Source organism: Anser cygnoides, chromosome W (assembly GCF_040182565.1).
Source record: "Anser cygnoides isolate HZ-2024a breed goose chromosome W, Taihu_goose_T2T_genome, whole genome shotgun sequence".
NCBI lineage: Eukaryota > Metazoa > Chordata > Aves > Anseriformes > Anatidae > Anser > Anser cygnoides.
The window spans coordinates 7,453,793-7,475,578 of record NC_089911.1 but is presented as its reverse complement, the minus strand read 5'-3'; the positions used below and the strand labels follow the sequence as shown (position 1 = coordinate 7,475,578).

Here is a 21,786-nt window from a genome sequence, read left to right as displayed (position 1 = left end):
GTCCTGCCCTGCTGCGGGGCTGGTGCAGGGGGAAAGGCGGTGGGGGGGTCCTGGGGGTGCGCAGCTGGGGCAGACGGTGCGTGGGGGCGATGGCTGTGGGCAGCCCAGCTGGGGAGGCTGCTGAGGGAGCTGGGGAGCTTCAGCCTTCGTCCCCCAGCCCCGAGACGGGAGCCAGGGCTGGGCAGCAACTTGGCCTGCGCACCTCAGCCACTGTTCTTCTTGCAGGTGCCTGCAGAGGGAGATGCCCAAGGTGAGCACCAAGGGCTCCTGGCTGGGGGGTTTGCAGGAGGGAGTCGGGGGCATGGCGGGGCCCTGGGGTGCTCCTTGGCGAGGGGCAGCGTTGTCTGTGTGTGTGTGGCTGCATTCCCTGTGCTGGAGGCAGGGAGGATGGGGCTTGCTATTTGCTGCACTCCAGCTCACCACATGATGTATGAAAGCACCACCCAAGTGTGTATCTCATGTGGCCCCCTCACCACAAACGCAAACCCCAGAACCATTCCCATTCCTCTCCAGGCAGCAGCACGTTGACAGCCCACAGATGGAAAACACCGACTCCGGAGAAGTCCAGTGTGAGTACTGCCTCCTCCCTCGGGGGAAGCCACACACTCATCTTCCCTTGAGCATTACCTGCACCTGTACATGGAATCCCACCACTTCATTTCCCACTGAGACATACAAAATCCCTGCCCATTCATCAAGGCCAGGTTTCTCTCCAGCACCTCACGTCCTGCTTCTTCCTTGCATGCAGAGCGCAGCTGCTGCCTGCACAAGGGACATGGCAGCATCCCAGTGCTCCCAGGGGACAAAGCCCATTTGCTTGGGGCTCTTCCCCACCTTCTCCGGCCTCAGGCTGCATTTCCCCTGCTCCAGCCTCTGTTTTTGTCATTTCTTCAGTTTCTCTTCAGTGGCATTTCTGCTTCAAGAGCTGCACAAAGCACAGCACAGCAATGGAAGTTGTAGCTCTGTTTCCTTGCACTTGTGAGGAAAACATTTTATAGCTCGCTCTGAAACCACAGGCAGCAGCCAAGGGAGGATGTTGTGGCTGGGCGACAGGCTATAGATATATCCCCACCTGACGTGCACCTCGCTCGAGCTGCAGCACGACCTTGTTTTCCCATGCCTGCACAGAGCAGCTCGCAAGGTGTGCTGGCTGTGCAAAGAGAGGAGATGCCACAGAATGCTGGAAATAAACCGAAACCTCAGCATCTCTGCTCCACTGCTGCTTGCTGCGCATCTCAGATCAGGCTGATGGGAGGGGAAATGTGGCTGGGCACTGTGTGCGGACCCCAGGCAGCTGATGCCCAAAGCTCATGGGGGTTCACCCCGCTCCAACGGGCAGCAAGGGCTTATGGTGTGTATTTTTGCCCCCGCAGACTCCACCATCGCCCACGTTCGACGGGACAGGGTGAGTCGTGGCTCAGCTGTGCACAGCTCCTTTCTGCACTCCTGCAGCCTGGTGCCTGCTCGTTGTGCAGGGCTCACAGGCAGCAGCTGAAGTAACAGGGCTTTCTCTTCCCCCTAAAGCCTCCTCCCGTGCAGCAGATGAGCGACACCACGACGTATGCCACGGTGACCCGCACCCAGACCCGATAGCGCTGCCACAGGGCAAGGGCACAGGAGCCTTGCCCACGGCTGCCTTTGCTCTCTTGCAGAGGGCTCGTGCAGCCGTAAGGTGGGGCTGGGGGGTGCACTTTGGGGTTCTTTGGGGTTTGCTGTCACAGGGAAATGCTGTGTGTGTCTAGCCAAGAGGAGGTAGGACACACACATCCATTTACAATACATTTATACCGCTAATACATATCTGGCATACCCAAGCATAGGTGAGTGTATCAATGTTTCTTCACCAAGTGAAAACATCTCCCTGTGCTCAGTGGAAGATATGTATCCCTAAACTGCATGATAAAGCCATGGGGGTGCTCTTCTATCCATCCACACAGATGCACATTTGGACCTACAGGGACAGCTATCACTGCAGGGATGTGCTTGCATGTGTGTGCCAATCGGTGTGTGCACTGCAGATGTGGTTTTGCTCAGATGACAAATAGACATATCTGGCTTTGTGTTCCTGATGGCACCTCCATCTCATGCAGCCACATCAGGAATGGGACAGAACAGACAGACAGCCTTTGACATGGTCTCCCACAGTATTCCCCTGGGGAAACTGGCTGCCTGTGTCCTGGACAGTTATAATCTTCTCTGGGTCAAGAACTGGCTGCAGGGCCATGCCCAGCGGGTAGTGGGTAATGGAGGTAAGTCCAGCAGGCATCCTGTTACAAGTGGTGTCCCCCAGGGGTCGGTACTGGGGCCTATCTTTTTTAATATCTTTATTGATGACCTGGATGAGGGGATTGAGTGCACCCTCAGTAAGCTGGGTGGCAGGGCACAGGGAACAGCAGCTCCCTCGCAAGACATGTGGCCCCGCACAGCAGTCATACAGGAGCTCTCCCAGCTCTGCTCGCTGGCTTCCCTCTCAAATAAAGAGCAGCAACATCAGCTGGTGCATTCTGAACAAATCCTTTATAACTCGCCTCCCCCAGGACCACTACCCACCAAGGTGCCTCCACACGGGGCACCGTAACCACCTGGGGATGTGCCCATTGCGGCCGGCACCACCTTGGGCACAGGGAGGTGCTGGAGCGATGCAGGAGCTGCAGAGCTTGGCTGCCTGGGGGTGCAGTCGTGACTCCATCCCCTCGTGTTCTCCCGGTATGCAGAGGTGGATCCCGCGGTGGAGATGTGATTCTGTGAGCAGGAGGGGCAGCCACGTGGGTGCTGGGGTAGAACGCAGCCGGGGGGGTGCACGATCCAAAGTCAGTCCTTGATGTGAGCAGAGAGCAGGGGCTGAGCCAAGGGGAGCAGAGCAGTGGCAGCACATCCCTTGGGCATGCTGCCCCAGATGCCTTGAGCCCAACAGCAGCAGAAGTGCTGCGAATGTGTGGGGCATGCTCTAAGCATGGGGGAGCAGGCTGGGGACATCAGAGCACCATGGGGCCAGGGACGTCTCCAGGCTGCCTGGCCCCGCTGGCACCGTGGCTCCATCTCTCCAGGAGGAAGGTGATGATGGGGGCAGACAGCAGCAGGAGCAGGCTGAGGGCAGAGCGCAGGATCCAGACCTCCAGGGGCATGGCTGGCCCTGTGAGAGATGAGGGTCACAGTGTGGCCAAGGCAAGCCACGGAGGACAGCCGTGCTGGGAAGGGCTGATGAGCAATGTCTCACCTCTAGAAGGGAGCTCGGTCTTATGTGAGGGTCTGCTGCCTGTGGGAGACATGATCACGCTGGGAACAGCAGCCAGGGAACAAATGCCCTCTGCCTTCCCATCTCCACCACACAGAAACCTTCCTTCTGCCACCCATCCCCACATTCACCCTCACCTTAGAATCCGTGGATGTCCTGGGTTGTCTTGCAAGCACCTTCACCATGGGGCACAGAGGGTTTTCCTTAGAGGAGGCAAGACCTGGTACACCCACACACCTCTACTCATTTCCCGGCCTTTATTTCTATGCTGCACAGGCACCTTTCCTCCCCTTTGTCTCAAATCAGCACCACTCTGGTCTCTTCCCTGGGCCCATCCCAAGGACCATTTTCTTGGTTTACTTTCCCAGGTAGAGGTGCCTGGATTCTTGGAGCAGTAGTAGCACAGCCCAGGGTCCATCGACATCCCCAGCCCATGTTTTTTGTGCATGGGCCCTGCAAATTCCCATGTCTGCAGCAGAGGTATTCAGCCCTGTGTCTAACCCCAGCCATTTTTTGTTGGTTTGTTTTTCCACGTAGACATCCCAGGAACCATAAGCACACCAATATCTCACCTTTCACAGTATGGCTCCAGCCACAATTTTAGAGCCAGAAATATTGGCCCCTTGCTCACAAGTACATTATGGCCCAGTTCATGACAATCACACCACTTCCTCTGCCATAGGCTCATCAACGTACAGGGCAAACCTTGGAGCATCCCTGGCTCAACCCAGCAGCCATCCACATCCCCAGCCCTTGCTCTCTGTGTCTGGGCCCTGCACAGCCCCATGTCTCAGCACAGGTGATGCAGGGATAGGGGCAGCCCTTGAGAGCCGCTCTCTCTCTAGGGGCTCCCTTGGAGGAGAGGAAACGCTCCCATGGGGGAACCACACCAGAGCCATGCCCTGCCTGCTGCAACACACGGCCCCAGCCTCAGCAGCGTCCCTGTCCCTCTGCCCCCACTGCCCTGAGGCCGTGTCTCACCTGGCACAGACAAGGTCCAAGGAGCACTGAGAGAGCACCCGAACTGACTAAGGACTGGATATGAGGACACTGAGCACTCCCCTTCATCCTCTGGGGTTAGTGGTATACGGAGGACGTTCCCCTGCTTTGGTTTCAGAGCTCACCTGTGACTACCAAGTCCTGGGGGACACTGAGGGCAGAGTTCTTCACTTGGTTGCTCTGATCCTTGAGCTGGTACCCACACGTGTACTTGCCCGAGCTTCCCAGTGAGACATTCCACATCATGTTGTAGGTCAGCTGCCCCTGAATGGCCTTCAGGCTGGACGTTTCCACCCCATCCTTGCAGAAGACGATTCGTGTAACAGGAGAACGCCCATCAATGGCACACTGAACCAAAACCCTTTGTCCCTCCTGGGCTCTGAAGGTGTTCAACACGAGGGCAGGAGCTGGGAAGTCACCTGGAGAGACAGGGCAGGGATTCCCTTCTTTGAAGCAGGAGAGTCAGTGGGTCTGCAAAATGCTTTGTGTTGCATACAGGGAAGAGCTTCCTTCCCAGGAGTTCACACCCAGAGAACAAAACCCATCTCTTCCCATCTCCACCGCCCCCCTCCAAACCTCCCTTCTGTCACCCATTCCCACGCTCATCCTCACCTGGGGATCTGCAGAGGTCCTGGGTGGTGATGCCAGCACCTGCACCATGGGGCACAGAGGGTTTTGCTTAGAAGGCACAAGACATGACAGAAACACATATCCCTGCCCCAAACCCTGCATCTTGGATGTTCAAACTTGCACAACTACATCCTTCTATCACTTCATTTCATACCATTCCAAAACCATTTCAGCTGCTTGTTTTTTCTGTTCAAGATGGAGTCCCCAAGATCTCCCTAAAACAAGCAATCTGTCAAGACTTGCAGTACGGGCATACTAATCCTCGTCATGCCTTCCCCAAAACAACGATGCCCCACAGTGCTGCATGCCTGCCCCGCACACGCTGTCCCCATCCTCCCTTGTGCCCACCACAGGCCTGTCCTGCCCCCAGCACCAGCCCTGCAGCCCTCAGCCCCCACGCCCAGCAATGCCCCAACTCACAGAGCGCCAGCAGCAGGACGGCAGGGCCAGAAGGAGACAGCCTTGCCCATGGCGCCTGCCCCAGCATCTTTTGGGGCGCTGCTTTTGGGGAGCACCGTCTGCTTCAGGTGTCTGCTTTGCTCTGAGCTGGGGACGGAGGGACAGAGGCTTGCAGTGCAGCTGGGACCTGTCCTGTGGGCTTTCTGTGGCCGCCTGAGCCTGGCCCACAGCCAGAGGCTCTCATCAACGGGGCCCAGCTTCAGCCCCTGCTGTATCCGCTGTATTTTGAGAGCCCCCGCTGTTATTTCTGTCCTCTCAGACACCACAGAACGCGCTGTTTTTACGTGTATCTCAGGGGCAGCATCCTCCCCGCAAAGCCCTCCTGCTCTGTGTAGTTGAGTTCGGTCCCTTCAGAGCCGGCGCAGCTGCAGCGCCCGACCACCGGTTACAGAGGGACTTTGGGCACTTGCTTCTCCAGGGGTGGCCCAGGACAGCAGCAGGAGCGGGTTGAGGAGCAGACTAGGGAGCACCAGGGCATGTGAGCAGGAGATTGCCTGGTGGAGTAACTCCCTGGTGTCCCAGAGAGAAGGGCGCCCAGGGGATGCCCCCCAGAGGGTGGTGGAGCCCCTCCCCTGTCGTTGCTGGTCAGAGGGAGGGAACCAAAAAGATGAGGAGGGGTGCAAGCAAGTCCCAGTTGGGCATCACAGGCAACCCCCCTCCCTATGTACCCCGCTTCCTCAGGTACCACTCCATGATAGGTCTGAGGCCCTGGATCTTGAATGAGAGGTAGGCGAGGATGTGGGGGAAGGCTCGCCCATGAGGTCACATCAGCAGTCGACAACAAGCCTCAAGACTGCCTCTGAAAAGAAAGAAAGAAAGAAAGAAGGGTAATTGTAGTAGGAGGTTCCCTTCTGAGAGGAACAGAGGGCCCGACATGCAGAGCAAACCGTCATCAAAGGGAAGTCTGCAGTCTACCTTGAGCCCGGTTAGGATGAAATCCTGGGGGATTTCAACTGCCCTGACATTTTCTGGAAGGCCTACTCAGCCAGCCATCCACAGTCTAGGAGGTTCCTCCAGTGCATTGATGATAACTTCCTGATGCAAAGGGCGAATGTGTCAACTAGGAGAGGAGCATTGCTAGATATTGTCCTCACTAACGGGCTGGTTGATGCAGTGAAGGTTGAGGGCAGCCTTGGTTGCAGCAACCATGAGATGGTGGAATTCAGGATCTCATGGGGCAGGAACAGAATACCGAGCAGAATCGCAAGCCTGGACTTCAGTAGGGCCAATTTTAGCCTTTTCAAGCAAATGCTAGGGGAAACCCCATGGGACAAGGTACTTGAAGATAGAGGGGCCCAAGACAGTTTGTTAGTGTTCGAGGACTGCTTCTTCCAAGCTCAAGATCCGAGCATCCCAACAGGTAGGAAGTCAGGAAAGAGAACCAGGAGACCTGCGTGGTTAAAGAGGGAACTGCTGGGCAAATTCAAGTGGAAGAGGAGAGTCTGCAGATCATGGAAGCAGGGCCTGGCCACTTGGGTGGAATAGAAGACTGTTGTCAGAGGATGTAGGGAGGCAACTAGGAAAGCTAAGGCCTCCCTAGAATTAAACCTTGCAAGAGGGGTCAGGGACAACAGAAAGGGCTTCTACAAATACACTGCAGATAAAAGTAACACTAGAGGCAATGCAGGCAAACTGATGAATGAGGTGGGAGCCCTGGTGACAGAAGATAAAAAGAAAGAGGAGTTACTGAATGCCTTCTTTGTCTCTGTCTATAATACTGGGGGCTGTCCTGAGGAGTCCCGTACCCCTGAGGCACCAGAGGAAGTCAGGATAAAGGAGGAGTTTGCCTTGGTTGATGACAGGTGGACTGAGGACCGATTAAGCAACCAGGACAGCCATAAATTCATGGGTTCTGAAGAGATGCATCTGCAGGTGCTGAGGGAGTTGGCAGAAGTCATTGCTAGGTCACTCTCTGGCTTGTGTTTGATAGAACAAAGTAATGGCCACTCTGAGCAGGACTGGAAGGTCCCTGCCACCAGCCAGGTGGAGAAAATGGTCAATGGCATTGACTGGACAGTGTGGATGCAAAGGCCTTGCACATGAGACCCATGGGAGTGCGAGGCTCTGGTAGACACTGGCACACAGAGGACCCTACTGCCATCAGGTTATCGGAGGCAGAACCCCTCTGTGTTTCTGGAGGGACTGGGGGATCCCAACTGTTGTCTGCACTGCAGGCTGAAATGAGCCCAACTGGCAATGAGAGGGGAAAGCTGTCTGATTGGTAGCCCTTGAAAGAGGCTACTGAGGGCAGGGAAGGGGGGCTTCTCTGGAAATGCTCTGGTAGCACAGAATCAACAGAATCACAGAATGTTGGGGATTGGATGGGACCCTGAAAGATCATCTAGTGCAAATACATCAACATCCCAAAAAGTACTTGTTAAACAAACAGAACAAAGAGGAGTCTTCTGTAAATTTACTGCCCAAATCTGTGGTTATCTCCACGCTTGCAGCCCCAAGTAGTGTGCCAAATAGAGCAATTGAGGTTTAAATCCAGTGGGCAGGCAAGCAGAACAAAGCTGCTTGCCCAGTCAAACCCCAGTGGGATCAAGGCAAGAAAATCAAGAGGGCAAAAGCTAGAAAACTGATGGGTTGATATAACTAGGGTATATTAAGGGGTGCTGGTCTGGCTGGGATGGAGGTAACCTTCCCTGCAGCATCCCATGCAGTGCTGTGCACTGCACTTGTAGCTAGAACAGCACTGGTACCACACCAAGGATTTGTCTATTGCTGAACAGCGATGGCACAGCATCAAGACTATCTCCAACCCCACCACCAGAGCCAGTAGGTCTGGGGGTGGGCAAGAGGTGGGGAGGGGACATCACCAGGGCAGCTGCCCTAAACCGACCAAGGGGTTTTCCATAGCACAGGACGTCACACTCAGCAATAGTAGGTGGGAAAGGGGAAGGTTGGGGGGGGGGTGGTGTCTCTCGTTATGATTAAGTCTGTCCTCCCAAACAACTGCTATGCATATCGAGGCCTTGCTTCCCCACACATGGTCCAACACTGCTCGTTGATGGGAATTAGAGGATGATTTATTTTTCTCTTTCTGTTCTTCTGCATGGCCTTTGCTTGTTTTTCCCCTCTTCTTGTTCCCTTTAATTCAATTATCCTTCTCTTGACCCGTGAGTCTGTTTTGCTCTTTCCAAAACACTTTCTTATCTCCCTCTTCTGACGAGAGGAAGTGAGAAAGCGCTTGTGGTGGAGTTCAGCAGCCCAGCAAAACAAAACAATCAGGTAAAGGAAAAGAGGAAAAAAACCAACAATAAGCCAAAAATCAGAGGGGCAAAATGTTATCGCTCACCACTAGCTGGCTCATGACCATCCAGTGGCACAGCAATGGCATCCCCTGCAGAATGGCTCCCTGTTTTTATTGTACAGCACAAAGTGCTCTTTTTTTAACAGAAAGAAGCGTGTTTCCAGGTACACTCAGAAAGGGCAGGAAATGCAGATATTTGGAGAAAGGAGCCAGTGCCTCCTTGCCAGACACCCCCAAGACGTGGTGTTTAAGTGACTCCCTTCCTGCACAGGACACAGGCTGCAGCAGCAGGTCTCCCCATGGAGCCGCTGGCAGGCAGAGGGGCTCAGGCAGCACAGCCTTGCAGAAGGAACAAGAGTACAGGGGCTGAGCATCGGCAGGGGATGCAGCAGTGCTGTGCCCACGTGGGTGTGGAAGGGATGGAAAAGGATTTGGGAGCCGCTGCAGATGTTTGCTAGCCTGATGGAGAGCTGCAAAACTATGAGCCAAATCTGGCAAGAGGAAAAGGGGCAGAGGCCTCCGTAGGAAGAATACAATCCTTGAGATACACATAAAAACAGCACGAGTTGCGGTGTGTGAGAGGACAGAAATAACAGCGGGGGCTCTCAAAATACAGCGGATACAGCAGGGACTGAGGCAGGGCCGTTGCTGATGAGAGCCTCTGGCTGTGGGCCAGGCTCAGGCGGCCACAGAAAGCCCACAGGACAGGTCCCAGCTGCACTGCAAGCCTCTGTCCCACCGTCCCCAGCTCAGAGCAAAGCAGACACCTGAAGCAGACGGTGCTCCCCAAAAGCAGCGCCCCAAAAGATGCTGGGGCAGGCGCCATGGGCAAGGCTGTCTCCTTCTGGCCCTGCCGTCCTGCTGCTGGCGCTCTGTGAGTTGGGGCATTGCTGGGCGTGGGGGCTGAGGGCTGGAGGGCTGCTGCTGGGGGCACAGGGGAGGATGGGGACAGCGTGTGCGGGGCAGGCGTGCAGCACTGTGGGGCATCGTTGCTTTGGGGAAGGCAGGATGGTGATTTCTTCCTGCAGCTATACTACAGATCTGAGCAATGGGCACAGTTCTCCAGTACTAAAAGTTTGTCTGGTGTCTTAGAGTGACACTGTCAGGATACTGGATGCTCTAGGGAGCCCTGGGACTCCACCTGGATCACAAGACGCACCCAGACTAGGCTTGGGACGGTGCCAAGTTTGCAGATGAAGTTGATCCCATTTGGACATCTGTGGGTGGGTTGGTGCCTGCTCAGCCAGGACCGAACAGTGAGGATGTGGGCAGGGAAATGGGGGTGAGCCAGGTCACTGCCCCTCTAAGCAAAGCCCTCTCTGTCCCATGCTGCAGGTGCTGGAGTGACCACCCAGGACATCTGCAGCTCCCCAGGATTGCAGGAGTATGGAGGTGGGACCCGAAAAAGAACAAGTCCTGGGGGAGGAGATGGGAAGAGAGAAGGGGATTATTCCCTCAAATTTCCCCCTGTAAACCCCAGGAGAGCAGACACTTCCAGCCTTGGCATGCAGTTGGTTTTGCCACCCGGCAATCACTAACGCTTGCCTGGGGAATCCCTGTGCCTTCTCTCCAGGTAACTACCAGGCTCCAGTCCTGTTCCTCAACACTTCCAGGGCCCAGGAGGGGGAAATAGTTTTCTTTCAATGTACCATTGATGCTCAGTTTCCTGCTACGCGAGTTGTCTTCTGCAAGAATGGGTTGGAGGAGCACAGCCTGAAAGCCCAGCATGGGAGAGTCATCTACCCTCTAGTTGTGAAAATCACCTCGAAAAGTGCCGGGACGTACACGTGTGGATACCAGCAGAGGAACGAGAGCAACTGGGTGAGGAGCTCTGCTCTCAGTGCTCCCTGGACCCTGTCTGTGCCAGGTGAGACACGGCCCCAGGGTGGTGGGGATAGAAGGGACGTGGATACTACTAGGCTGGAGCTGTGTGCTGCAGCAGGCAGGGCATGGCTCTGGTGTGGTTCCCCCGTGGGAGTATTCCCTCTCCTCTAAGGCGTCCGCTGGAGAAAGAGCTGGTCTCAGAGGTCCCTCTGTCCCTGCTGGAGCACCTCTGCAGCAGAGATAGGGCTGCATAGGGCACAGGAACAGAGAAAAAGTGCTCAGGATGTCTATGGACCCTGGGGTGTTCCACTACTGCTCTAAGATTTCCCTCTAACCTTTACAAACATTTGTCTGGGAACTTACATGCAAAGGCTTGCTCATGTTCCCTATGTACTCAAGGAAGCAATACACAAGATCAGGGTCTGCTCAGCACCTGGGATTGTCCCAGCAAAGAGCATGATAAACTCACAGCAATTTCATGTTTTCCACAGGCAGCAGACCCTCACACAAGGCTGAGCTCCCTTCCAGAGGTGAGACATTGCTCATCAGCCCTTCCCAGCACGGCCGTCCTGCACGGCTTGCCTTGGCCACACTGTGACCCTCGTCTCTTGCAGGGCCAGCCATGCCCCTGGAGGTCTGGATCCTGCGCTCTGCCCTCAGTCTGCTCCTGCTGCTGTCTGCCCCCATCATCACCTTCCTCCTGGAGAGATGGAGCCATGGTGCCAGCGGGGCCAGGCAGCCTGGAGACGTCCCTGGCCCCATGGTGCTCTGATGTCCTTCTGGGCTCCATGCTGGCCCCAGCCTGCTCCCCCATGCTGGCATCATAATCCCCACCGTGCTCTGCTTCCCTTGGCTCAGCCCCTGCTCTCTGCTCACATCAAGGACTGACTTTGGATCGCACACCCTCCCAGCTGCGTTCTACCCCAGCAGCCACGTGGCTGCCCCTCCTGCTCACAGAATCACATCTCCACCGCGGGATCCACCTCTGCATACCGGGAGAACACAAGGGGATGGAGTCACGGCTGCACCCCCAGGCAGCCATGCTCTGCAGCTCCTGCATCACTCCAGCACCTCCCTGTGCCCAAGGTGGTGCCGGCCGCAATGGGCACATCCCCAGGTGGTTATGGTGCCCCATGTGGAGGCACCTTGGTGGGTAGTGGTCCTGTGGGAGGCGAGTTATAAAGGATTGGTTCAGAATGCACCAGCTGATGTTGCTGCTCTGTATTTGAGAGGGAAGCCAGCGAGCAGAGCTGGGAGAGCTCCTGTATGACTGCTGTGCGGGGCCACATGTCTTGCGAGGGAGCTGCTGTTCCCTGTACCCTGCCACCCAAGAGTTCCCCTACCTGCTGACATTCCCCTGGCAGATGTGGCCTGGAAAAGTGCCGATGTGAGGATGGCTGAGGCCATGCAGAGGTCCAGGGGGTGGCCATGCCTGGTCCTCTGCACCCCACACCCACCCATCCCTATGCCGGGGCTTCTGGCTGTCAAAGCGCCATCCCCAAGAGACAGCCCTGAGCAGGGACGTTGTGCATGGGGGCATCCAGTTGTGGGGCAGGTGGGGATGTGGCCTCAGCACGGCTGGCCCCCACACCCACAGCCCGTCCCCAGCCTTGCACAATGGGATTTTAGGCATCCCACACCAACACCTGCAGGGACCTGGAAGGAGCCAAGGTAACCCCACCGTGCAGCTCCCAGTGCTGGCATCTGGGGCCTTGGTGTGCAGTGGGGGACTCCAGGGTAAGATGGGTGCAGGCAGAAGAGCAGCTGCTCACCTGGGAGGCATGAGGCTGCATGACTGCATGGAGGGAGTAGGGGAAAGGAAAATGGGGTCAAAACTCGGCAAGAGCTGCTTGGAGGCAGAGCCGGAGGGGAGGTGGGATTCAGGCTCCTTCCCACAAGGACAGTCCCTCAGGTCTCAAACCCTCATCAAGGCACTTGCTTCACAGCTTCCTTCAGGCCCACACATTCATGTTTCACAGCACAAGCCTCCAGGACACTTTTCCTGGAAGGGAATATACAGAGTTGGGTGCAAGGAGCTACTCCCTCATTCCCATATAGCCTCCAACCCTCCTTGGCGAGTGAATCCCCATTGTGGTGTCAGCTGCAAACTTGCTGAGGGTAACCTCTGCCCCAGCATCCTGAGAGTAATGCAGATGTGGAATGGAATTGGACCGCATTTGGATCCTTGTTTTACACCACTAATTAGCGTCCTTCAACTAGACTTTGCAGCACTGATCACCCCCCCTTGGGGCTTAGCCCTTCCATCAGTTCTCAGTCCACTCTACCCTCTGCTCTTTCAGCTCAGATATCAACAGTTTCTCTATGACAGTCTTGGCGGAGACACTTTCAGAGGCGTTGCTGAAGTCCAGGCAAGCAAGATGAATGCTCTGCCCTTGTCTACCTGGACAGTCATTCATCATAGAAGGTTGTTGGGTTGGCCAAGCATGGCCTCCTCTTGCTGAATTCCTGCTGACTACTCCTGATGATTGGTTTGTTCTCCAAGTGCCTGGAAACACTTTCCTGGATGAGCTACTCCACCACCTTCCAGGGATGGAGGCGATCTGACAGGCCTCTAGTTCCCCAGGTCCTCCTTCTTGCCATTCTGGAAAAGTACTGACGTTTGCTTCCATCCAGTCTTTGGGCCCTTCTCCCACTTGCCTTGACCCATCAAGGATGATGGAAGGTGGCCTCGCAATGACATCTGCCAGCTCCTTCAGCACTTGGGGGTGCCTCCTAGAGGGCCCACGGCCTTCTCTGTGCTCAGTTGGCTGAATCATTGCTCCTCCTGATCCTCCCTCACCAAGGGGACGCCTTCCTTGCTGCAGCCCTTGTTCCTGACTTCTAGAACATGGCGTTTCTGAAGGCTGGTTTTGTTAGTACAGACTGAGCCAAAGAAGGCATTTGGTACTTGTGTTTCTTCTCTCTTCTGAGCAGTTGTGGTGATTTTACTAAGCAGGACAGAGAGCTCCATCACAACCGCTCTCTCACTCCCCCTCCTGAAAGGGAAAGGGAGAGAAAATATAATGAGAATGGTTGAAGGCTTGTGATAAGAACAGGGAGATCACTCAAGGTTAATTGTCACAGGCAAAACAGACTCAGCATAGGGAGATTAATGAAATTTATTAGCTATTATTAACAAGCTAGATAACAGAGAAACAAACAAACAAACAAACAAACCAAAAAATATCTTCCCCAGACCCACCTTCTTCCACCTCCTTCCTCCCAGTGGTGCAGGGCAATGACGAATGGGGGCTGCGGTCAGTCCGTAATGCTTCATCTCCGCCACTCCTCCACACTCACTCTGTGCCCCTGCTCCAATGGGGGGGTACCTCCTGCGGAATGCCGTCCTTCCAACCTGATCCTGCGTGGTCACCTCCTACAGGCTGCAGCTCCGGCCCGGGGCCTGCTCCCGCGGGGGCTCTCCATGGGCCGCAGCCTCCTCCAGGCCACATCCACCTGCTCCAGCGGGGGCTCCTCCACGGGCTGCAGCGTGGAGATCTGCTCCGTGTGGGACCCGTGGGCTGCAGGGGGACAGCCTGCTCCACCAGGGGCCTCTCCCCAGGCCGCAGGGGAACTGCTGCTGTGAGCCTGGAGCACCTCCTGCCCTCCTGCTGCACTGACCTTGGTGCCTGCAGGGCTGGTTCTCACTCCTCCCTCTGCCACCTATTGTTGTGCAACGTTTTTTTCCCTTTCTTAAATATGCTTTCATGGAGGAGGAAACAACATTGCTTTTTGGCTCGTCTTTGGCCTGCAGCAGTTCCCTTTGGAGCAGTCTGAAACTGGCCTTTTTCAAAAAGGGGTTAGCTTCTGGAATTCTCACCTCTGCAGACCCCTGCTAATAAACCCTTGCCACGTAAACCCAATACAGCTGCAGAATGCAGGCCGCAGTTTGCTTTCCCTTGGAGGGGCATCCGATACACCTGGGATGGACGGTGCCAGGGGTGGAAACACAGCCCTGCCACTTACCATGGAGTAATGCAGATGGCTGTGGAACAAGGTGATGTTCCTGAGCACCTGCAGTGCATTGATGGCACCCTCATGTGGGGCAGCAAAACAGAGAAAGTCTTTGAGAAAGGGAAGAAAACCACCCAAATTCTCCTGAAGGCTGATTTTGCCATTGACCAGAGTAAGGTCAAGGGGCCTGCCCAGGAAATGTGGTTCTTGGGTGTAAAAAGGCAGGATGCCACACCTCAGTGGGTGAGGTCAATGAGGTAACAACTGCATCCCCACCAGCTAACAGGAAAGAAACACAAGATTTCCTAGGCCTTGTGGGATTCTGGAGACGGCATACTGCAGATTGTAGTGAGCTTCTGATCCCTCCCTATTGAGTAACCTGAAAGAAGAGCACTTTGAGCAACAAAACCCCTTGGAAGAGATGAAGTGGGTGTCCAAAAGGCTGTGGTGGGAGCCCTTGGGCCTGTGCGTACAGGCCCAGCTGTGCCAGTGGTGCTTCACAGTGCAGGCAGAGAACAAGGCCTGTCCGGGCCTCGTCCTCTGGACTTTTAGAGCCTGGCTATTGAGGATTAGAAGCCCAGGTGAAAGCAGAAGAGATGGGCAGTCATGCCCAAGAGAATTGAAGACCAGTGGGTGCAGATCGCTCCCACAGTGCTGTACTGGCAGCAGTATGGCCCCAGTTGAGACTCCTTGAGAGTTCTTCATAAGCTGATTCACCAACAGGACTAAGGAGAAATCTGCCCACAGCCTTGGCAACTGATCCAGAGGTCTGAAGTCACTTTGACCTTGGTGCAGGATTCCCCCGGCTCAACCGTTTTTGTGGACATTGAAGAAAAGCAGAGTGACATGTTCAGAAGAAGGCAAATCCAAATGGGGGCAAGGGGCAGGAAGGCTTTGCAGGAAGGATGCTGCCCTTGAGATACTTGTTAAAACTGTGGTGTGTGAGAGGACAGAAATAACAGCGGGGGCTCAAAACAAGCAGCGGATGTAGCAGGTTCTTAGGCAAGGCCCCACTGATGAGAGCCTCTGGTACTGGGCAGGCTCAGGCAGCCACAGAAAGCCCACAGGACAGGTCCCAGCTGCACTGCAAGCCTCTGTCCCACCGTCCCCAGCTCAGAGCAAAGCAGGCACCTGAAGCAGACGGTGCTCCCCAAAAGCAGCGCCCCAAAAGATGCTGGGGCAGGCGCCATGGGCAAGGCTGTCTCCTTCTGGCCCTGCCGTCCTGCTGCTGGCGCTCTGTGAGTTGGGGCATTGCTGGGCGTGGGGGCTGAGGGCTGGAGGGCTGCTGCTGGGGGCAGGAGAGGACAATGGTGGGCACAGGAGATGATGGGGACAGCGTGTGCGGGGCAGGCATGCAGCACTGCGGGGCAGAGTTGTTTTGGGGAATGCAGTATGGGGATTTCTTCCTCCAGGTATGATGCAGGTCTGAGCAAGGGGCAAACTTCTCCAGTACCATAAATTGTCTGTAGTGTTGCTCTGAGACTCTAGGACCTCTGAATTCTTTGCGGAGCTATGGGGCCTTCCTGGAACAAGAAATCCACAGAAAATGGGATTGGGATTGGGATTGGGATTGGGATCAGGATTGGCATTGACATTGGCATTGTTCAAGGGGATATTGAAGAGATACAGCATGAGAACATGCAGGTGTGATAATGCCTGCTTAGCAGTGAGGATGTGGGCAGGGGCATCTGGATGAGCCTGGACACTGCCCCTCTCAGCAAATCTCTCTCTGCCCCTTGGCACAGCCGCCAGCTTGACTTCCCAGGACATCTGCAGCTCCCCAGGTACTCGTGAGTCCTTCCCTCCCAGACCCAGGGCACTTTGAAGCCCAACCACTGTGAGCTCTGCCCTACGGCAGACCTTCACTGCTGTGTCTCCTCCAGGGGATCTCCCGGCTCCTGATCTCCAACTCAACACAAGTTCTGCTCAGCCAGGTACCACAGCTGTGCTCCAGTGTTTACTCCGTGTGGTGTCACCCGTAAGACGAATCATCTTCTGCAAGGATAGGCTGGAGTTGTACAGCCAGAAAGCCCAGCAAGGGCAGCTGAGCTACTCCATGGTCCTGAACATCACGTCAAGAAGCGCAGGAAGATATACATGTGGGTACCAGCTGAGGACTGAGATGAAACAAGTGAGGAACTCTGCCCTCAGCGCTGGCCGCATCCTGGATGTCCCCGGTGAGACACGGCCCTGGGCTGAAGGGGTCAGAAGGGACGAAGGCACTTGCCACCACATGGCTGTGCTGAGGCTGGAGCTGTGTGCTGCAGCAGGCAGGGCATGGCTCTGGGGTTGTTCCCCCATGGGAGTGTTCCCTCTCCTCCAAGGGAGCCCCTAGAGAGAGAGCTGCTCTCTAGGGGTCCCCCTGTCCCTGCAGCACCACCTCTACTGCAGACATGGAGCATGGGGCATGCTGCAAGATCTGCCCTGTGCGTTGATGAGCCTATGGCAGGGGAAATGGGGAGATGGTCATGAGCTGGGCAGTTACCTATGTGTGAAGAAGAAGTCTACATTTGTGGCTCTTAAAATGGGCTTGGAGCTCTCGAGTGAGAACAGGGAGATACTGGAGTTCTTAGGAATTCGGAGACCTCTACCTGGAACAGCAAACCAACTGAAAGGGGCATGGTATTGAGCCAAGGGAGAAGAGCACAGGGGTGCTGGATTGAAATGCAGGGGTGGCAAGGTGCCTGCCTGGCAAGGAGACAGCAGTGAGCACATGGCAAGGACCCAGCAGCAGGGACACGGGCACGAGCATGTGGGTACCCCAGGTCTCACTCCCTCTAAGCAAAACCCTCTGTGCCCCAAGCTGCAGGTGCTGGCGTGACCACCCAGGATAGCTCCCCAGGCGAGGATGAGTGTGGGGGTGGGTGACTGAAGGGAGGTGTGTGTGGGGTGAAGATGGGAAGGGAGAGGGAATTTGTTCTCTGGGTGTGATCTCCTGGGAAGGAAACACTTCCCTGTGTGGAACACAAAGAATTTTGTGCCCAGTTCTGGGCTCCCCATTACCAGAGGGACATAGAACTACTGGAGACAGTCCAGAGGAGGGCTACGAAGGTGAGCAGAGGACTGGAGCTGAGAGAACTGAGCCTGTTTAGCCTGGAGAAGAGGAGACTGAGAGGAAACCTCATTAATGTATATAAATATCTGAGGGGAGGGTGTCGAGAGGATGGAGCTGGTCTCTTTTCGGTTGTGCCCAGGGAAAGGGCGAGAGGCAACGGGCTCAAACTGAAGCACAGAAAGTTCCATCTGAATATGAGGGGCACTTCTTTACTGGGAGGGTGACAGAGCACTGGAACAGGCTGCCCAGAGAGGTTGTGGAGTCTCCTTCTCTGGAGATATTCCAAGCCCACCTGGATGCCATCCTGTGCAAGGTGCTCTAGGTGATCCTGCTCAGCAGAAGGTTGGACTAGATGACCTTCAGAGGTCCCTTCCAACCTTGGCCATGCTGTGATTGTGTGATCCTCTAGCTCCCAGAATCACAGAAAGTTGAGAGTGGTGGTGCCAAATTTAATTGACAGGCACATCTCTGCCATGCCATTCTTAATCCCTCACAAAATAATTGAGACACTGGATCCATGGGGGCCCATGTTGGCACAGCAGCCACGGGCACTTTTACGCCTCCCCTGTGGATGGTGCTGGCTGTAGATTGGGGGATGTGCCCATGGGGCTGTGTCCCCTGCCCCACACAGATGTGTTCAGGGCTGTTGCAGGATGTGTGCTACAGGTGGTGCTCAGTCTGGACAGGAGCTGGGTGTGCTGCAGATGCTCATCCTGTCCCTTTCTCCTGCCAGGCAGTGTGGCCACCTCCACAGCATGGCCATCGTCCCCAGGTGAGTGATTCCCTCTGGCAACCCCAGGGACTTCACCATGAGGCTCAGGGCTGCTAGGTTGCCATCCCCAGGGCACGGGGCCGTGCAGGAGCTTCATCAGGCAGGTGTGCTGGCTACACGGGCACGTCCTGCTCCCTGCCTCTCCCCATCACACCCCGCAGTTCTCAAGGCGTCCCCTTCTCTCTGCAGCACTACCTCTGCTGAGGCATGTGGCTCTGCAGGGCCAAGGTACAGAGAGCAAGGGCTGGGGATGTCGATGGTCCCTGGGCTGTGACAAAGATGCTCCGAGGTCTGCCCTGTACATTGACGAGCATATGGCAGGGAAAGTAGGTTAGTTGTCATGAGCTGAGCCATAATGTACGTGTGAGCAAGGGGACAATACTTCTGGCTCTAAAACTGTGGCTGGAGCCATATTGCAAAAGGAGTGATATTGGAGTGCTTAGGGATCCAGGGACCTCTACCTGGAAAAACAAACCAACCAAAAATGGCTAGGGATGGACACAGGGCAGAACACCTCTGCTGCAGACTTGGGGCTTTCAGGGCCCACGCATAAAAAACAAGTGTTGGGGATGTCAGTTGCCCCTGGACTGTGCCACTACTGCTCCAAGCTTTCCCTCAAACCTTTACGAACCTATGACAATGAATTTACAACAGCTCGGTTGTTCATTTTGGCCATTTGCTCCAGGAAGCAATACACAAGATCAGGGTCTGCTCAGCACCTGGGAATGTCCCAGCAAAGAGCATGATAAACTCACAGCAATTTCATGAATTTCATGTCTTCCGTAGGCAGCAGCCCCTCACACAAGACCGAGCTCCCTTCCAGAGGTGAGACATTGCTCATCAGCCCTTCCCAGCACGGCCGTCCTGCACGGCTTGCCTTGGCCACACTGTGACCCTTGTCTCTTGCAGGGCCAGCCATGCCCCTGGAGGTCTGGATCCTGCGCTCTGCCCTCAGCCTGCTCCTGCTGCTGTCTGCCCCCATCATCACCCTCCTCCTGGAGAGATGGAGCCACGGTGCCAGCGGGGCCAGGCAGCCTGGAGACGTCCCTGGCCCCATGGTGCTCTGATGTCCTCCTGGGCTCCATGCTGGCCCCAGCCTGCTCCCCCATGCTGGCATCATAATCCCCACCGTGCTCTGCTTCCCTTGGCTCAGCCCCTGCTCTCTGCTCACATCAAGGACTGACTTTGGATCGCGCACCCTCCCAGCTGCGTTCTACCCCAGCAGCCACGTGGCTGCCCCTCCTGCTCACAGAATCACATCTCCATCGCGGGATCCACCTCTGCATACCGGGAGAACACGAGGGGATGGAGTCACGGCTGCACCCCCAGGCAGCCATGCTCTGCAGCTCCTGCATCACTCCAGCACCTCCCTGTGCCCAAGGTGGTGCCGGCCGCAATGGGCACATCCCCAGGTGGTTACGGTGCCCCGTGTGGAGGCACCTTGGTGGGTACTGGTCCTGTGGGAGGCGAGTTATAAAGGATTGGTTCAGAATGCACCAGCTGATGTTGCTGCTCTTTATTTGAGAGGGAAGCCAGCGAGCAGAGCTGGGAGAGCTCCTGTATGACTGCTGTGCGGGGCCACATGTCTTGTGAGGGAGCTGCTGTTCCCTGTACCCTGCCACCCAAGAGTTCCCCTACCTGCTGACATTTCCCTGGCAGATGTGGCCTGGAAAAGTGCCGATGTGAGGATGGCTGAGGCCATGCAGAGGTCCAGGGGGTGGCCACGCCTGGTCCTCTGCACCCCACACCCACCCATCCCTGTGCCGGGGCTCCTGGCTGTCAAAGCGCCATCCCCAAGAGACAGCCCTGAGCAGGGACGTTGTGCATGGGGGCATCCATCTGTGGGTAGGTGGGGATGTGGTCTCAGCACGGCTGGCCCACACATTCACAGCCCATCCCCAGCCTTGCACAATGGGGCCATCCCACAAGTAGCCATCCCACACCAACACCTGCAGGGACCTGGAAGGAGCCAAGGTGTCCCCACCGTTCAGAACCCAGTGCTGGCATCTGGGGACTTGGAGTGCAGTGAGGGACTCTGGGGAAAGATGGTTGCAGGCAGGAGAGGAGCTGCTCACCTGGGAGGCATGAGGCTGCATGACTGCATGGAGGGAATAGGGGAAAGGAACATGGGGTGACAACTCAACAAGAGCTGCTTGGATGCAGAGCTGGAGGGGAGGTGGGTTTCAGGCTCCCTCCCACAAGGACAGTCCCTCAGGTCTCAAACCCTAATCAAGGCGCTTGCTTCACAGCTTCCTTCAGGCCCATGCATGCATGTTTCACAGCACAAGCCTCCAGGACACTTTTCCTGGATGGGAATATAGAGTTGGGTGCAAGGAGCTACTCCCTCATTCCCATACAGCCTCCAACCCTTCCTGGTGAGTGAATGCCCATTTTGGTGTCAGCTGCAAACTCTGCCCCAGCATCCTGAGAGTAATGCAGATGTTGAATGGAACTGGACCTCGTTTGGACCCTTGTTTTACACCACTAATTAGCAACCTTCAATTAGGCTTTGAAGCACTGATAACCTTGCTTCAGTTTCCGCTATTCCGTCAGATTAGTGTCCACCCCACCCTCTGTTAATTCAGCTCAGACATCAATAGCTTCTCTATGAGAATGTTAGGGGAGACAGTGTCAAAGGCCTTCCATGCGAAGATGCATGCTCTCCCCTCAAATACCTGAACAGTCATTTCATCATAGAGGGTTGTTGGGTTGGCCTTCCTGCTGCACTGACCTTGGTGCCTGCAGGGCTGGTTCTCACTCCTCCCTCTCACAGCTGTTGTTGTGCAGCCTGTTTTTTCCCTTTCTTAAATATGCTCTCACAGAGGAGCAAACAACATGGCTTACGGGCTCGTCTTTAGCCTGCAGCAAGTCCCTTTGGAGCAGTCTGAAACTGGCCCTTTTCAAATAGGGGGCAGCTTCTGGACTTCTCACCTCTGCAGACCCCTGCTAATAAACCCTTGCCACGTAAACCCAATACAGCTGCAGAATGCAGGCCGCGGTTTGCTTTCCCTTGGAGGGGCATCCAATACACCTGGGATGGACGGTGCCAGGGGTGGAAACACAGCCCTGCCACTTACCATGGAGTAATGCAGATGGCTGTGGAACAAGGTGATGTTCCTGAGCACCTGCAGTGCATTGATGGCACCCTCATGTGGGGCAGCAAAACAGAGAAAGTCTTTGAGAAAGGGAAGAAAATCACCCAAATTCTCCTGAAGGCTGGTTTTGCCATTGACCAGAGTAAGGTCAAGGGGCCTGCCCAGGAAATGTGGTTCTTGGGTGTAAAAAGGCAGGATGCCACACCTCAGTGGGTGAGGTCAATGAGGTAACAACTGCATCCCCACCAGCTAACAGGAAAGAAACACAAGATTTCCTAGGCCTTGTGGGGTTCTGGAGAAGGCATATTGCAGGTTGTAGTGTGCTTCTGATCCCTCCCTATTGAGTAACCTGAAAGAAGAGCACTTTGAGCAACAAAACCCTTTGGAAGAGATGAAGTGGGTGTCCAAAAGGCTGTGGTGGGAGCCCTTGGGCCCATGCGTACAGTCTCAGCTGTGCCACTGGTGCTTCACACTGCAGGTGGGGAACAAGGCCTGGCCGGGAGCCTC

The 21,786-nt window shown here is 55.6% G+C and overlaps 1 protein-coding gene and 1 long non-coding RNA gene across 4 annotated transcripts; both read left to right on the top strand.

Moving 5' to 3' along the window:
- The first annotated feature begins 10,822 nt into the window (after window positions 1–10,822).
- On the top strand, window positions 10,823–11,604 carry LOC136788685 (uncharacterized). The gene is made up of 2 exons (XR_010827324.1): window positions 10,823–10,933; window positions 11,018–11,604. It is a non-coding gene; the product is annotated as an uncharacterized lncRNA (long non-coding RNA).
- A 2,963-nt stretch (window positions 11,605–14,567) lies between these two features.
- LOC136788658 (uncharacterized) lies at window positions 14,568–19,305 on the top strand. 3 transcript variants are annotated; one of them, XR_010827298.1, is made up of 6 exons: window positions 14,568–15,595; window positions 15,967–16,141; window positions 16,241–16,534; window positions 18,146–18,184; window positions 18,971–19,009; window positions 19,094–19,305. XR_010827298.1 is itself a non-coding variant. In XM_066987292.1 (6 exons), exons 1-6 carry the CDS (start codon window positions 15,529–15,531, stop codon window positions 19,249–19,251), a joined length of 636 nt encoding a protein of 211 aa, XP_066843393.1. In that variant the 5' UTR covers window positions 14,574–15,528; the 3' UTR covers window positions 19,252–19,305. The 3 variants fall into 3 exon arrangements, 2 of the variants coding, with proteins under 2 accessions (XP_066843393.1, XP_066843394.1); XM_066987292.1 differs by having other exon boundaries at window positions 14,574–15,595; window positions 16,103–16,141; XM_066987293.1 differs by lacking the exon at window positions 18,146–18,184 and having other exon boundaries at window positions 14,575–15,595; window positions 16,103–16,141.
- Window positions 19,306–21,786: the final 2,481 nt, after the last annotated feature.